Source organism: Diabrotica undecimpunctata, chromosome 4, assembly GCF_040954645.1.
Source record: "Diabrotica undecimpunctata isolate CICGRU chromosome 4, icDiaUnde3, whole genome shotgun sequence".
NCBI classification, from domain to species: domain Eukaryota; kingdom Metazoa; phylum Arthropoda; class Insecta; order Coleoptera; family Chrysomelidae; genus Diabrotica; species Diabrotica undecimpunctata.
In genome coordinates, this window is record NC_092806.1 from 13,639,026 (window position 1) to 13,658,022 (window position 18,997).

Sequence of the window (18,997 nt, forward strand, 5' to 3'; positions counted from 1 at the left end):
GTATAAAAAAATTACGCCACGAGAGAATTCGAGACACAAAGAGACTAAACTTTGAGATTTATTAAAATGTAAAATCAACCAATGAGTAAAGCTCTAACTCAAAATTATGCCATATTCACCTTAACAGTAGTTCCTTTTAATTTAGAAACAGACTGCATTGCATGTTTAAACCTTTATAACCAACTGGACTGTTGGGTGCTTGGGTGGCTACCTCGTAGCTGCATTATATCATTTAAGGAAGTTGATATAAAAACAGAATCATTATTTAAACATTAACCGATTTGGAAAAACATTAACGAATAATTTCTAAACTCTTTCACCGTGACAGAAATATTCACTTCAGTGGTCAACAAAAACGAAAACAATGCACTAAGAGGACGATCACGGTGACGACTTCATTGTTTACGATATTTTCTTTTTCATAGACATTTCTCTAACGAAAATAAGCTTTCTTTATAATGCTTTTACCGGTCTTCTTCAATTGGTTAATTTGCCATGAAATCAAGGACATTCGTGTAAATTCAAAACTGTTTCATTGTATTAGAAAAATAGTTTTTAATAAAGAAAGATAAAAAGTTCACAATTATAAGAAATATACCAAGAGAACAAAGAATTTTGTTTTGATTTTATTAAAAAGATTAGTAAGATAAATAAATGGATCAATAAAATGGAGAATCGAATCAATGGAGAAGACCTACATAAGCAATATAATAATTAACGCTATCAAGGAGGTATATAAGAATACAACAATTAAAATAAAAACTGAAAACAACAAAAGAGTTGAACACAAGAACAAAAGAATTTAACAGAAACACGGAAATACATTAGCAGAATGGCAAAAGTGCGTCAAAAGCTTGTTAACATCTTTCTTTTTTACTGGAGGTATGCTGTGATCGAGTGGCAACTCATATATCCCTACGAAGGAGCATTTTTTAGAAGGCCAACCTTTCTTAAAAAGATATTTCCATGGCTCCGTCTCACATTCAACATTCAAACACAAAGTTTATTAGGCCATTGACCAAGAGTTTAGTTTGTCGATTAACAACTCTTTTTATGAAAATTCTCTTGTAGTCTGAGATATCGTCCAGACACCTAAAACAGCCTTTTCCTCTGGATGAAAGGCTTTTGGAGTCAAGTATTTTCCAATCTTTCCCCAGTAGTTTTACTGTTCCAACTGATTTGTATACATCAATGCAGTTTTCTTTGCGGATGATATTTAGCTGTTTATGCAACAATTTTTTCACTCGTCCAAACACTCGGTCAGCAGGAAGAAAGCTGTCTCCTCTTACCTCAAATGTAATAATGGAGTCTCTTACTTTCGTCTAAGTTTTGATTAAAAAAAATAAGTGTATGCAAAACAAAATTGTTTTTATTTTGAACACCACACCCATCACAAAACAGTCGGATTGATGTAACATTTTCAGATAGATCAAGGCTTTGAAGACGTTGCAAAAGAGCTGACGAGTCCTCAGTAGTACACTTTCCAGCTTCATTTCTGTCCACACATAAAATGTCGGATTAGCTGTAAGTCGAAGCACATAATGACTGAACCAGATTCATGCTGTTGCACGAATCGTGTGAACTCGTTTGTTGGTGATGTACTCAATCTTCTTAGCTGGATCATTAATGGCTTTGATGAAATGTTTCATTTTGTAGCAGTAACTACACATGTTTGACACTGGGGAGGGAAATCCAATGTTAAAGATTTGAAAAATTGTTTCAAACATCCTTTTTGTTACTTTGTTGGAGATTTCATCTTGAAAATTATTATACATCTTCAATAGTTTCGTTATGTTCAAGTACTGATCCAAGTAGATGCGCTTTGATTAATTTCTAGAATAATGTGTTTATCTCGTAACTTTTTATGAAAACTCTTAAAAGGCCTTTTTGCCACCTGTCTTCGTTGATTTGCGGTCGCCCCCTATTTTCATTTATATATTCCCACTTAGGGACACGAAAAAAATGATACATACCTTGATAATTTTTATGTTTTTCTTAATCAAAGTGTACTCAACAAAACAAGAGTTAGGTTATGCCTCATTGCTTCAAGTTCTTGACCTTTTTCTTTTGATGTTTTAAAAGGACAGAAAATGAAGTTGTCCTGAGCAGTTTTATTGGGCACAGATAGCAAGCTTCCTTACATGAGAACAGTCACTTGAGAAAACCCTTTAGAGGAATGTGAGCACGAGTTCAAGGTATTGTAACCTTTAGGTTGGGTTAGCCTTTTCTTCTTTGCTAATTCTCTCTTTTGTGGATTTAAAGTCCTCTTCCTTGATCCATCGTTTCCATCTTCCACACTTATGAAAGAGTCATCACTTACTTTACATATCCTAATTAATTAATATTAAATTAAACATTACTAGTTCTGCGACAGGTAACAATAAAGCTGAAGCAGAATACTGTCAAAACTCCTACAACAACAACAGAGCATCATGGGAAGGACGAATGCCTTTTCTGATCAATCACTTATGGTGGGCAAACCTTGTTTTATTCCGCTACCTATATTTTATATGTGAAAAACCATACGAAAAAATTTGTATTAATTTAATTAAAGCTCTCCCTTCAAGATCACCCTGGAACAAGAATCTCGAAGTACGGGGATTTGCCCATCTGATTTGTAGAAAATTTTGCACAACTTGTATTGCGGCAGGTATCGTACAAAAATATATTGATCCATGTCGAGAAATATTTAAGAAAACTTTTCTCTGTATATTCCATCAAACGGAACAGTATTTTTAACTCAATTGCGTCGGGTTTGAAAACATTTTAAAAATAAATCGTTTAGTTGGCAACACCAGCTGTTCAACAGGCTTACTGCTATTTAAAATAACTTTTTAATTATAGGTGGGTACTTGAGGCATTCGGTCAATCAGTCAATCACTTCCGTAGTCTCTAAGTAACTGAACTTTGAAATGAAAATAAATATTATGGTATATTTTCAAGAAAAAAATATGCATGCACCGGAAATTTTAAATTTTGCTATAGTTATTCTGATATAGTTATTATTATTGAAGCTTCTATACTGGTGTTGTATTACTTTATAATTTACAGTAAAATGTTGAGGGGAGTGTCACGCAACTAGTGCTACAAGATGGCGTCGTCACGGGTAGCGTCATAATTTTTACATCGATTCACTACTCTCAATCAATTCGTTTATGGTTATAATATATTTTTTCTAAGCAGGTTTATCTTGTATTATGTATATATTATGGATGTATCTTGTATGTTTATATTCTAATTAAAAGAATATCTGTCCCTAAAAGATTCGATTTGTAACGATTGTCAAAATTTAAAAATCATAAATTTCATCCGATTAATAACAGCATTGAATCATCCGTTTCAATTTTTATAATAATTCTCGTTTTAAAATAATTTCATATAAATACAATTATTATTTTTAAACATTTTATTTAGTTTATATAATAATTAAATTTACTATCAAATGACATTATTTATATTTTATTAATAATTTAATATTTGGTCTGAATTTGACAGGTTTGACAGAAGTATACAACGTATACTTTGTTAATACGTTAACAGGTGGCGTTTGGATCAAACATAATAATTAACTAAAAAATAAATAGGGTAAATAACAAAATTACTTTCTTCAATTTTAAAAACATTATTAAATTTTAAAAATACAGATAACATAGTATGAACCTTCGTGCTAGTCTAAAGTACCACCTACTGTTCCACTTTTTTTAGACAATATTGACACAATGGTTGTGGTTGATTTTAAATTTAAACTTACAAAATATAAAAGAAATATTCCCGTCAAGAATACCCGTCAGAAAAATCATAGCATTTGATTTGTATTTAAAAAGACAACCGCATGCAATGATGACAGTAAAATTCTCCTGTTTATATATTTTAAATATCCTGTTATTGATCCCATAGTAAATAATGAGGAAACTATCTTATAATAGGAAAGGAAAAAGACAGTTAAGATTTGATTTCACGTACAGTGCGTCTGTGTAACCGCTTATACGTATGTCACCCTAATAGGTATCATCAGAGGCGGCTATTTACAGTCGCTCTGAAAGTGAAAATAAATCTTTTTCTGTCTTAGGAAGCAACTCTAACATGGTTTCGTATAGACGCAAATAGCGACATCTGATATTAAAATCCGTAAACTAATTTTCGAAACCAAATTCAGATTTTTGCTTTAATCTGTGCCTTCTAAGAATTGCAAGGCAAAACAGACGTTGATAAAGATGTTAATAGAGACATGGGGAATCAAAAAATTGCATTCCACGACATGTCTCCTCAACTAAGCAAAAATCCTTAGCGAATTTGGTTTATAGTAGTCGTACAGAGTATATCGGAATAAAAGGAAAAGACAGTTAAGATTTGATTTCACGTATAGTAATGACATTTTTAGATTCCCCATGTCTCTATTAACATCTTTATCAACGTCTGTTTTGCCTTGCAATTCTTAGAAGGCACAGATTATAACAAAAATCTGAATTTGGTTTCGAAAATTAGTTTACGGATTTTTATCTCATGATACTATTCCAAAATGGGAAGTACTTATGTTATTCTTAATATTAACATTAAACTCTCAATTTAACATTATGCGTCCTTGATATGCTATTGACTTACTAATAGTGTTATTTTCTTTTTATTGATTTCCTCTTTTAATATGGGTAACCAGATCCTACTGCATTCTGCCGAGGAATTTGCGACGCAATTCATTTCTTATACAACCATATTATAACTATAACATTAACAAGACATAATACGAGGAAAATATCAGTACCATACATAAAATGATTATCGGAAAAACTTAAAACGATAAGAAATCAATCCAACATTTCAACAAAATTCAAAACACATTGAGACCTATTTTATCCAAAACTAAACCTAACAAATGAACAAGAAGGAACAAAAAATTGTATTTATAAAATACCTGGTGAATGCAAACATTTTATTTAGGTGAAACATCGAGATCATTAAATGTTAGAATAAGTTAGCATCAATCTTATATCAAAAATAAAGAATTTAATAGAATTCTCATGCATGGAAAAATGAATATAGAGTTCAGTGGAACGATTCAAGTATAGTCCTGAAAGATAGAGATGGTAAAAAGAGAAAAATTAAGGAAGCGGCTCTTATTATGTTAAATAAAACCAATCTCTTGTATTTTGCTATTGAGTGTTATTTAAAATTTAGATTAAATTTTAAATTAGGACTAAATTTTAAATAGCACACATAAACATGGGACAGTCTATAGTTAGTACAAATCTTATCAGCTAAAATTATAAGTAAATTTAAAGGGTATACAGCGATGAGTGCCTTAAGAACCGGCAAAATAACGCAAAAGATAGAAAACGTAATACGTTGTGAAATAAAAAGAGATGAAAGTAGTAGAGGTGGGAAATTATCGATAGAAACCTCTAATTTACATTAAATTGCAGTAGGACTATCGATAGTTTTCCACCTTTAGACGTTAGCTTATGAGCTAGTTGACTTCAGTCATAATATTACAAGTATGACGTCGAACATTTACATTTTTTAAATTTCACATAAAGTAAAAACTGATTGAAGGCAGTAAAGCAAATGTAAGTAAACAGTTTACTTAGTAGTAATTTGATAATTAATTCTGTGTTGACGAATACAGAATAACAAGCTATGATAATTCTGTATTGAGAAGAGTGTATGCGACATCTCAAATCATAGTTTATTATTGATCAATATTTTAATTTTGAATAAAAAAATACTCCTACTTAAACTGTTTTACTTACATTACGTGATACGTATTACTATGACTGAAGTCAACCAGCTAATAAGCTAACGTCTAAAGGTGGGAAATTTTCGATAATTCTAATGTAAATGTAAAGTGTAATGTAAAGTAAATTATAGGTTAATATCGATAATTTCTCACCTCTACTACTTTCATCTCTTTTTATTTCACAACGTATTATGTTTTCTATCTTTTGCGTTATTTTGCCGGTTCTTAAGGCAATCATCCCTGTATATTGTTAAACATGAATATTTTTTACTTTCAATTATAGGCTCATATCTTATTCTGTGGCATTGACAGAAAGCATACACAGAGAATTTCCTTTTTGTACAACAGGCAACATCGCACTGCAGTAACAACACAATAAAATTAATTTCCCATTATACGGAAATTTCAGGAATCAAGAGTTACGTTGGCATTCATGGATGTCCAAAATTTACATAACTTCATTTTCAGAGTAAATACCCTATGCCAAAAAACTTAATTTGGAGAGGAAATGAATTGATAATGACTATCATCTGAACGTTTAAAAAAACATTTATAGATTTTAGAATATTTTTTCTAAAGAATCTATTAGAATCTTTTTCTTCTCATTCTAATCTTTTAAAAATATCTTCCAGAGCCTGATTGAAAAGTTTCGGTGATATTGCGTTACCCTGTCTCACGCCAATAAAGCAAACTGGGAAAAAATCATTAAATTATTAGAAGTAATGGAAATATCCCCATACTTGCAGAACTTGGTGAGGCATCCTTTCACAAACAGAGGCACTGTTTGTGAAAGGATGACATACTAGGCATACGTAGGAGGTCCAGGGACAGGTAGAATAAGAATTATTTTGTAAGTGGTCCACTCCACAATAATGGAAGTGAATGATTTGAGAATCAAATCATTAACCTTGGAGAATGGTTGTCAAAAGTACAATTCCCAGTAATTAATATCATAACGAAATACATAAAACAAACAAGAATTAAGTAGATAAAGTATTTTTGAAATTAATGAGATATAGAACCAAATTAAAATATATTATGAAAACTATAACAGTACAAAATCAGAAAAATATAAATGTGAAAAACAGTGGTTAAAAAAAACCTAAAAACAATATATGTTTTAAACCCGTCATAAAATCCTCTTAAACAGAAGGATTTAAACAACTTATAGACATAATTAAATTATTAGATACTACCATAAACTATAACGAATAAATAGCTACACCTTGTTGACCTTTCTATCGCCTTAAAAGGAAACCATTCCCATTTAAGTACTAGCAGGAATATAAACAAAAAAATGTATGTATATATTTTAGTCTATGTATGGCGAATTCAGGAAAATACCTTGAGATGATGAGGCACGTATCGTATAGGTTCGTCATATTACGGAAGTAGGTACTATGATAATGAAAATATGGTAAGGTAAAGAACAAACGTACAGATGAGATTGACAAGCATTATCTATATTGTATGTTTTATATTGTCATACAGTGTGACCCATTTGGATGGAGATCGCCTCTATAATTTTTTTTATAAATCTCTTTAAAAAATGGAATGGAAATAAACAAATTAAAAAATACAGAGATAATTCTAAGTGACCAACTTAAGACAAACAGTTCTCCCCTCCTCAACTCATTCAGTTAAAGACTATAAAGTGTAAACACACACCAAAAATAGATCACCTGAGAAAGGCACTCTGGCCAAAACAGCTATATTTATTTATTTGGTATGCCCGTGTATTCGTGGGAACGGAGTTTGAAGTCACTGGCCGATAGAGGGTGCCCTTTTCATGTTTTATAAACGTATATAAAACTTTGGTCCACCAGTATATTATCAAAACAAAGAGTTCAAATAAGGAATTGCAGTAGTTTTTCTCCATAAAAGACTATAAAAACGGTTCTGAAGGCAATAGAAGTTAGTATAACTGTTTTACTGGCCAATCTGCATTAAAATTGTCAAAATAATGAACTATGTTTTGAATTACTGACTTACTTGCATGATTTGTATAATTTGGTATAAAGAAAAAGGGTACCATATGTCTCTAAATCTGAAAAATAGGCCAAATTCTAGGAGATTTTCGTCTACCTCCGAAATAACTGCAGCTGCAGATAAATACTTCGAGAATTTGAATTCACGACCTACACTGAAGGCACTGCTAGCTTGTAATATTGGAATATTTTTATGCCCCAAAAATTGAATCACACTCTTCTCTTTAATTTAGCTCAAAACAAAATTTTCTTTTAGTTGTTTGATAACGATAATGCACAAAATTCGTGAATATTTGAAAACCTTCTGAAACTGTTTTATTGTGGCATGACTAAGTTAAAATTTTTGTTTATATTGCACACCTATTCGCTCCGTGCGTGACCATGGTAGGGGTACTTTGAAACGATGCCAGCGTGCGTAGCGGCGAAATATGACAAAATTGGCCCTACCTTTTTACGCATAAATTTTATCAAAAATGTGTGCAAATACATGTTGCGTATTTAATTGTGCTAATAATAGCAAAAATAGTAAGTGTAGTTTTTATAGGTTCCCAGAGATTACATATAAATTAGACAAAAGAAAAAGATGGATCCGTGCTATTAATATGAAAAAGTAAATATCACATAACTTCATTTTTATGCAATTGAAATAGAAAAAAATTTAAATAATTTACCTTAAATGATATTTTATAAGGCTTCAAGCTAACTGCAGAGTGCCTGATGACTTTAGCTTTTATATTATAACTTTTATTATTACTGTTTTTAAATATATGCTCTTTCACGTGAAAAACTTGATTTGCCAGTACTAGATTTTTCCCTTTGTGGTTGAAAAGATATATTATGATGAATTTTGAGAAACCCAGTTTTTAATACTACATTTATTTTGTACATAAACTAAAAAAATATAATTAAAAAGTTAATTATTAATAATTGTCAATTCGCATGTATTTAACAATGTCAAACATATGTCATATGTTTAACCTGAAACTTGGTAGGTCCAAAACTGTCAGATGCAGGCGGTAGGTGTCGCGTCAGTCACGCACGGAGCGAATACGGAGTCACAAAAATTCACAAAGAAAATGTGAAGGTGTGTAACCAATTTGCAGCAGCATGGGTTCAGCTTGCAGCAAACCGTCTCCTAGACATAATACAACCTCTATCACACAATACAACAACATAGGAACATTAAAAACCCACAAAATTCTTGCAATAACTAGCAGAAATAGATTACAATTGCAACAACATGATAGTCAGTTTTGATATCACCAAAGTGCCATTTGAGAAAACTTTAAAAATAATAAGATTTAAATAAGAGAGGGATGATACATTGACGAAAAAGACAAACTGAATAAATCAGCTATCATGGAGCTATCAGAATGTTTCAGGTATATTTGATGAATGATGCATGGAGTAACGTGATAAAACTAAAGAACAGCTTACCTCAAGGCTCAGTGCTACTTCCATTATTATTTAACCTTCATATGACAGACATACCTGAAACGAAATCTAGATAATTCGCCTATGTTGACGACCTGACCATTGGCTTCCAAAAAAGAAGTAAAAAAGCAGGAGAACGTGCTCTAAACGAAGATCTAACTACACTAAGTACCTACTTTAAGAGCTGGCGCTTAAGCCCTAAGGCAAGTACAACTGAAACCTGTCTCTGTCGAGTCAACTTGCTGGAGATGCTCTCAATGTAATCCTAAATGATACAGCTATCTATAAAAATCTAGGCGTCATACTTGTGAGGACACTAACATTCAAAAGTCATCTTACAAACACAGCCTGTAAATTGAGAACAAAAAACAACATAATAGCAAAACTTGCTGGAACAACTTGGCGTATACATTTTAGGACCTCTGCTTTAGCTTTGGTTTTTTCAGTGGCATAATAGTATGAACTAGTATGGCTAAATAATGTACATAACAACAAAATCGATGTCCACTTGAGAATAATCACTGGAACAATAGGTATAATGGACCCCAGTGAGATGGCTCCCTATTTTGAGTAATACTGCTTCACCAGATCTACACCGTACAGTAGCATTAGTAAGAGAGTATCAGAAAAGATTTAGAAATCCTCCAATCAGAACGGCTCGAAAAATTGGTAAAACTTATGATATAGGTACAATGGCAATGGTCAATAAGATGGAGTCCAACAAGAAAATCAGATTGTATCCAGATATCCACCCCTAATAATGATTTCTATAAGCAAAATTTCAGATTATCCATGGGCTCATCCTTATCTCCATTGTTAGCAGATATATCCATGGAGGATTTCGAACAAAGCATTGTATATAAACAAGACAAATAACCCAAAGTATTGTGGAGATATGTAGATGATGTGTTTTCCATTTGGCCTCATGGACCAAAAGCATTCAATAAATTCCTAATGGACATCAACAATAAACAAAAATCAATTAAAATTGACCATAAAAAAGAAAACAACAATAATTCACTTCCGTTTCTAGATGGTCTAATCACAAAAGAGGAACAGGATATGTAACCAAAGTTTACAGAAAACCAAACCTACAGTTATTTAAATTGCCACACAAATCACAACGTAAACATTAAAAAAGAAATTATAAAATCATTATAAGAACCCAAAACACCTGTTCTAATGAAAAGGAATTTCAGGAAGAAAAAAACCTGCTAACAAAGCTTTTAACAAAAAATGACTACGTAGTGTCATTCAATGAACACAGAGTACAATGGAAAAATGCATCAATAATAATGTAAGAAACAGACATGAAAAACGAGAAAAATCAAAGAAGCAGCCCTCATCCTGTTAATGAAGGAAAATGAGTAGCAAATCCATCAGCAAAATGTAGCAGGCTTTAGTTGCCAATACTAAAAGAAGAAGTCAACAATAAGAATATATCAACAATAGCGGATTAAGAAAATCTGAAAAACATCGTCTAGAATTATACACATATGCAACACACAATACACGAACACTCACACACATAAAACGCATAAAGCACATACAAATAATGCAGAAACACAAAATATTCCAAATTCGAAGTTCCATAGGGCAATTCAATAGCTCAGGTCGAAGAAAGACTTCACGGTTGCGGTTGCGAGATACAAGTATGATATTTAAGGTGCCAGTGAATCAAATTAAGATAGCTATGATGGTAACCAAACTTCTGAAACAACATGGCACATGAAGAAGAAGATAGGGCAAAAAATCCACCCTCATAACTTTTCAGTTTGGCGAATGGATTTAGTGTCCGCAGACATATAAACACAAACAAACAAACAATCTTTTCAGTCAAAGCATGGCTGCTGCCCACAACACCGCGGCCAAGAAAGTCAACTTTCAGTTTTGAAAAGACATAGCCTCATTAACAGCTTTTGTGGTTATACACCTTTTTAACACAATTCTTAAATATGTTTTTTTAACGATTTAAGAAGTGGAAATCTAAATGTCAATTTTTTTAGTTAAAAATGTAATTAAATAGTTAAATTAGTTAGTTAAATAGTTAGTTAAATATTCATTTAAATTTCTAATGCATACTATGAAACTTTTTTCCTAGTAAAAAATGAAAAATTTTTATTGGAGATTTTATTAATTAAAATATTCCTACGCCACTGGATTTAAAGTGGCTTCATTCAAACGGCTATAACAGAAATTTTTTAATATATTTATTAATAACGAAGTTACGATAACTTACTAAGCTACGAGTCATAAAACAAAAGAACACTCTGTATCAGTAGATTATTATTATTATGTAAAATTATTAGGTATTATGTAAAAATTATTATTTATTAAATAATTTTAATACTAAACCACCCTGCACGAAAAAATGTTGAAAATAGCTTAGAAATTACTCCCCAACAACTAAGGCTAAGATATGTAATTAGAAATATTCGTAAGTGCTACAAGAAATGTATCCAAAGTTGTAAATACAACCTAGGGTTCAAACTAAGATATGTTCCTATGACAGGCAGTTGAAGCAGGGTTTTCTTTTTTGACTAGTAGCTTAGCGTGTTTTTAAATTTGAAGTTGTCCAACTTCGTTATTAATAAATATATTTCAAAGAAGAAAGTTTTGTCATAGCTTTTTGAAGCTATACTAAATCCAGTGGCGCAGAATTTTTTTTAGAGAAACATCAAAAAATTATTAGAGGTTAGGTATACCATAAGGATATTACATTTCGTTTTTTGGTAATCGATTATATTGATTTATTTCATATTTTCTTTTTCCTAAGCGAATTCCCTAGAGACCCCGTTATATAAACAATAGTTTTATCGTTGTTTGCTATAAATATATGGGTGTTTCACATAAAAATATTTCTTAATTTAATTATTCTAATCGAGTTTAATTATTCTAAGATTATCTAATGGAATGAAATCCTGGTCAAAATTACGATCTTATGAAATAATTGTTTTATGTCTTCCTATAAAATGGAAAAAGTTATCAGAAAACAAAAAAAAAAGATATAAAATATTTGAAACATATTTCAAAGTTTTCGATCAAGTTATAATTTTTTACCAAAAAAAGTGTGTTTAAGGTATCTTTATAAATGATTAACTATTTGCTTAATTTAAAATCATTTAGAACATAAGAGAACAATATGATGGATATGGGGAATTATTTTATAAAAAATTAAAGATTGTGCGTTATTGAAAATTGTAAATATATTATTATTACTATTACTTTTACAAACGATGTATTATAATAACTCATTGTTTGCGAATTTTTATCTAGAATTGTTAATTGAAGTAAACTTGATTATCTCACATAAAGATTTCGGATATGTGAAGATATTTTCTAAAAAGGATATATTTTTAATTTTAACACCCATATATCACCTGATAGCATCCAAAATAATCCTGAAGGTATCACAATTTCGTAACACATGTCACAATAAGCACAACTTGTTCACAAATAATCCTTATGATCACTCACCGAGATTTTCATTTTCTTTAGCATCGTTGCACCTTCCGATGACCCTAATGACAGCCCTTCCAGCCAGTCTCGTGCAGATCATCATCGCCCCCATCCTGGGGTCGGGTTCACTCTCGGTCTCGGCCTCTTGAGCGATTTCTTGAGGATATTGTGTAGGAGGACGCATCTTTTCGTCACAAACTGATCACCAACGAGCGATATAATGCACTTTTGGTATCACTTTTGCTTTGGAGCGGTTTAGAATCAAATGTTTTGTTATTGAACGCGCAGAGAGGTTTTTATACACTCTCGTTGGCTTTGTTTATACTTTCCCCCTGCCCCGAGGGACGCCGTTGCGTCTGACCTGAGACGACGGTGCGTCGTCAGAGACGCAAAAACCAGCGAGGAGCAACGTGCGGATTTCAAACAGATCACCGCGTGTTTTTGTTTTTGTTCTAGCGCTTTAATATATTTTTTAAGTGTTATTTTTATTTGTTTTTTAAAATACATGAGTGGAATTTTTCGTTTACTAAGATATAAATAAACTGAAATTTTTACATTAAAACATACGAATCAAAACTCTATTTTTTGAGTTATCTTTTTTATATTATTGATTATTATTGAATGCAAAAAGTCAAGCAGACATAAACTTGTAAGAATTGAGGCGGTAGCTAAAAGAAGCGCCTATCTGCTAAAAGTGTATTTTGAGAAACAAGCATTTAAAGATTTAACATCCATGCTTAAGGCGAACCAACACTTGCATTGTTTAAGTGTTTTCGTTTTAAGAATTTTCGATCCATTGATAAAATAATAGAGAACACCTTTATAAAATATGTCCTTTTTTTCTTTTTAAATGAAGACTATTAAAACAAGTTTACATAAGTCCTTTTTCTGGAGAACATTTGGCAGATTAAAACGTCTTCTGCAGAAGAAAGACCTATATAACTTTTTACTGTTGTATAGTATGCTACAGTTATATATTATAGTATACAAAGGTTTAAAATAATAATCAAGGTCTTTGAATAACAAGAAAACTTTTATTTTGTTTACACTACATTTAGCCCAGTCTGGTTAAAAAAAAAGGTGGAAAAAATGTTTCGCAGATATCTGAAGCTTTTAAGACATAGGTGGGGGATACTAGATGATGAATAGATGAAAAGATACTCATAGTTTTACCTTGCGTTTTTTTAAAGCAATAATTTATGGTCACAATTTGATTTTTTGTCTATAAATTTTTTCGCTTATATTTTAAATAAACAATATTTATGTCATTTTTTTATGTCAAGAATATCTTTATTTTCCCGTTTTTTTAATTGAAATTGATAAATAATTCACAGAGATATTTGCAAAAAAGCAGTTTTTTTGCACTAATTTATAAATTTTATTAATTTTTTTATTAACAAAATAAAATGGCATTAATACATTTAAACATCAAGGAATTACCATCTTTTAGATTTGTGCGAAATTTCCCCCCGATCAGCCAAATATTTTATAAGTTATTTAATTTGTTTATCCCTGAGGCTAATTATTTAAACTATTGAGCTTGCCCTATGCATGATGCTAGACACATTCAGCAAATTTCATAGGATTGTTTAAGACTTAGACTATCTCAGAAGTTAAATGCATATTGAGTTTTCATCGAAATTATTTACAAAATAAACGTTTGAAAAAGGGGTATGTTTTTTTACTTATAAACAATTGTAATAACTTCTATATTTTTCAAGCTACAGACTTGTACGTACAACCATTGGATAGCTGGTAAAAAAGCTCACATTAAAAAATAAAAAACCTTCTATGACCAATAGGAACGAAGTTAGTGACTATTTTTAAAAAAATCATATCTCCATTGTTTATAAACATTAAGAAGTAAAATTTGCACAAATTTTGAATGAAAATCTAAACTTTATATTGAAACTTATAGCTATAAAATTTATCTAATTTTTCGAAACGACGGTACTTTCGAAAGATCGACATAGGAAAGTGGAGAGGATATCTGTTTCAGCTCCGTTTTTTTATCTCGGCTTCCTTTGCAGCTGCAAGCCTCTTTTTTTTTATTCTGGGGTAGCTCGTCGAAATATGAATAACTACATAGTTTTTATTGGCCGGAAAATATGGGAAAACTCGGAAAAATTGAGTCCATTTAAAATTCACTCTAAATACTTACTTTTTTTTAATTTGCTCAAATAGTCTGTCGCAGTATTAATAATGATAACATAATTTTCACCCCCCATAAATCTCGGAAAATTCCGGAAAATCAACATATGTTTTTTCATTTTATATCAATGATGTAATAATACTTATATATTTTATAAATTAAATTTCAGGTAATTTTTACACATTATATTATTATATTCCTTATATTAATTATAATTGTTTGTATTTTTATAATTAACAATACTGATTTTTATTCTATTTTTCTTACAAATATGATATACAATATTAATCTAATCTGCCTTACTGCTTTGATAAAATAAGTCGATTTTTTTATCACTTGCCTTATTAAATTTTTGCAATGTTTATTGAACTTTACTTTTTTTATTTTCTTTACATACATTGGTTTAAAAGTTAAAATTTGGTTCATTTATTCGACTTCACTGTCAGGTCTGAACCTCTTTGTTGCAGATTGTTTGTATTCACTTATTAAGTCAGTCTTTCCATACATTAACATATTAATGGGCGATCTTAATGCCAAGGTGGGTCAAGGTAAGGTAGGAGAACAAGTAGGAAAATATGGGCTTGGAAACAGAAATGACAGAGGAGATCGATTGATTCAATTTTGCCAAAGTGAAGACTTCGTAATAACAAATACCTTTTTCAAATTACCTCCTCGACGGTTATATACATGGACATCTCCACAATATACCAAAGAAAAAATAGTGAGAAATCAAATAGACTACATTATGATAGCAAGGAGGTATCATAATGCTGTTAAATGTACTAAGACGTACCCAGGAGCTGATAAGGGCTCAGATCATAACCCGGTAGGGTAGTTACTGTGATAGAGGCGAAACCAAAAAAGATTAGAAGACCACACAGAAAGGCACTAAATTTAAATAAACTTAGAAACAAAAACATACGACAAGAAACAGGAGAAGAAATAAATGAAAACCTCCATTCAGTGCAGCAACAAATTAACGATACAAACAACGTTATTTAAAAATTAAAGTACATAAATACAGCTATACAAACAGCAGGAAAGAAATATCTTACAAAAACAACAACAAAGAATAAGGGGTGGATGACACAAGATATACTAGACTTGATGGAACAAAGAAGAAAGATGAAGAATTACCCAGACAAATACAAAGAAATAAATAAACACATAAAAAAGAGAATAAAAGAAGCCAAAGAGGAGTGGATTACAGAACAATGTGAAGAAATGGAAACCTATGGGAAAAAGTACGATGCGTTCAATATGCACAAAAAAGTAAAAGAGATAACAGGAAGCATAGAGAAATGCCAAATAGGTAAACTTAAAGACAAAGATGGAAATCTTATTGTAGATCTAGAGAATAAAATAAAAAGATGGACAGAATACCTGAATGAATTATTTGAAGACGATAGAAACAACTTAACTCAGATAATCAATGCAACTGGGCCAGACATATTGAAAGAAGAAGTAGAATACGCAATAAGAAACGCTAAAAATGGAAAAGCAAATGGACCTAATGAAATTCTTACAGAACTGTTGAAGCTTTTGAATGATAAATCCGTAACCATAATATTAAATTTTGCAGCGAGGAGCTAAAACAGTTTCCCCTTCACTTTCCTATGTCGATCTTTCGAAAGTAACTTCGTTTCGAAAGGTTTTCAGTTTCGAAAAATTGGATGAATTTTATAGCTATAAATATCAATATAAACTTTAGATTTTTATTCAAAATTTGTGCCAATTTTACTTCTTAATGTTTATAAAGAATGGAGATATAATTAACAAAAAAATTGTCGCTAACTTCGTTCCTATTGTTTATAGAAGGTTTATTTTTTTTTTGTTGAATGTGAGTTTTTTTTTACCAGCTATCTAATGGTTGTACGTACAAGTTTGTAGCTTGAAAAATGTAGAAGTTATTACAATTGTTTATAAGTAAAAAACATACCCTTTTTTCAAACGTTTATTTTGTAAATAATTTCGATGAAAACTCAAAATTCATTTAACTTCTGAGATAGTATGAGTCTTAAAAAATCCTATGAAATTTTTTTAAATGTGTCTAGCATCATTCATAGGGCAAGTTCAATGGTTTAAATAATTAGTCCCAGGGATAAACAAATTGAATAACTTTTAAACTATTTGATCGATCGGGGGGAAATATTCCCACAAATTTAAAGGACGGTAATTTCTCAATGTTGAAATGTATTAATAACATTTTATTTTGTTAATAAAAAAATTAATTAAATTTATAAATTAGTGCAAAAAAATTGCTTTTTTGCAAATATCTCCGTAAATTATTTATCAATTTTAATTGAAAAAACGGAAAAATAAAAATATTCTTAATATAAAAAAATGGTATAAATATTGTTTATTTAAATTATAAGGGAAAAAATTTATAGATAAAAAATCAAATTCTGACCATAAATTATTGTTTAAAAAAAACGCAAGGTAAAACTAGGTATATCTTTTTATCTATTCGTCATCTAGTAACCCCCACCTATGTCTTGAAAGCTTCAGATATCTGCGAAACATTTTGCCGTGAAATCGATGATTTTTGTATAACCAGACTGGGCTAATTATATTTAATATAATGTTCTGCTAAATTTCCTCACCATTAGAGACATCAGCACTACTCTCATTGTCCTTTTCAGCCAGTGTGCTTTCTTGAAATAAAAGTTTGTACCTAGAAGTTTCTACTTTCTTCTCTTAAGTACTGAAACAAGTCTCTCACGTCTTTTATTTTAGACTGATTAATAGAAACCTTAGGCAAAGGTGTAAGAGCAAGGTTAAGTGGCAACGTTTTTGTATATTTAAAAGGGGTATACATTTCAAAATAGGTTTTAGAAGCAGCCAGTGCCCCACAAGGTTTATACTTCAGCACGCGATACTGTTGTATTTTAAACTCACAATCTTTATTCACAGGCTTCTTAAAAAAATAAGGAGTGCTGCATCCCAGTCATATATTATAAAGGAGTCATGTTTGAGGCAGAAGAGAGAAGAAGTTTGTCTGCACTGTACGATTTTTTCTAGGTAGACTTTGGGTTCTTCGACATCTTGAACTCTTTTTAAGGCCTGTCTTATAACCCCAAAATTTCTGTCGCAGTGACTAAAGGAGTGTCCATGAACAGGATAAATATGTGTCGCTTCGACTTTGTATAGTTTTGATATCCAAGAACAAAACCGTAACAAAGTCTGATTCTTTTGGCCTCCTGCTGCATCTGCTAGAAGAACAATATGCTTGGTATTAGGATAATCTGCTGATTTATTGTGAATACAGTCAAAGATGAATGAAGCAACACTACTTGCTCCCTTTTTACATTGAGATTCTATGAAGGAATATAGATATGATGATCCATCGTACGTGTAAATTGAATACGTACATCCATAAAAGTCTTTTATAGACCTGTTTTGTTATGCTGAACTTTGACAACGGAAGATTTTGTGCGTAATCAAATTCCAGGACAAGAATGCCACTATCATCTAATGCCTTTCTAAAGTAATTAAGTAATCATTTTTTAGCTTGGAATATGCCTCGAGTTTTTATGGAGATTGTAATCAATACGGCATTCATCATTCCGGTTTTTTTCTAGTTTAATTTCACACGCATGATAATAATCACATATATGCCAGTCTTCGGTTTTTTAAACGTAAAATTAGTTTCTCTGAAAAACTTGAAATATATCTTGTATTTCATGGTAAGATTATTCTCAGTAGTGTCTTTAAACAACTTTTGAAACTGCTCAAAAATGTTCTAAATCGTTAGGTCTGGGTTGTCGAAGTACAATCTGTTTGTTTTTCCAGGGGTGTAATGACTTGGTTTATGTGGAATAGATTTTAAATGTTCTAAAGCCATAAAATAAACATCATCTAAAATTTTTCTTTGGTTTCCGTGTTTTCCACGTTTTTCATCAAGTGGAGTTTTCTCAACAATTTTTTTCTGTAATATTTTTACACGCTTCACTCCTACTTGATATAAGTCAACAAAAAACGAACGGCACACGGGCACATTACAACCAGAAGTTTTAAGCTTGTATTTCCAGTGATACTTCTGCTAATTTTGGGATTTTCTATCTTTCTATACCTTTCTGGAGGCTCCCCTAATGCCATACAACCTGCTAGAAGAGTGTCTAGTTCTTTTTTGAACTATTATCATAAAAAGAGTCAAATAATCGCTTTTGATCGTGTGAAGTTATTTTCGCAAAACATTTTTCTACACAACACTTATGAATAGACTTGGGCAAA

The 18,997-nt window shown here is 31.0% G+C and overlaps 1 protein-coding gene across 1 annotated transcript in view; it reads right to left on the reverse strand.

Annotated features, from left to right (window-relative positions):
- Sclp (leucine rich repeat containing protein 20 sclp) overlaps positions 1–12,937 on the reverse strand; it is a 29,036-nt gene extending 16,099 nt beyond the window's left edge. The window contains exon 1 of the mRNA XM_072528947.1: positions 12,631–12,937. Coding sequence (XP_072385048.1) covers positions 12,631–12,796 — 166 coding nt within the window. The 5' untranslated portion in view covers positions 12,797–12,937. The remainder of the gene's footprint in view (positions 1–12,630) is intronic.
- Between the last annotated feature and the right edge of the window lie 6,060 nt (positions 12,938–18,997).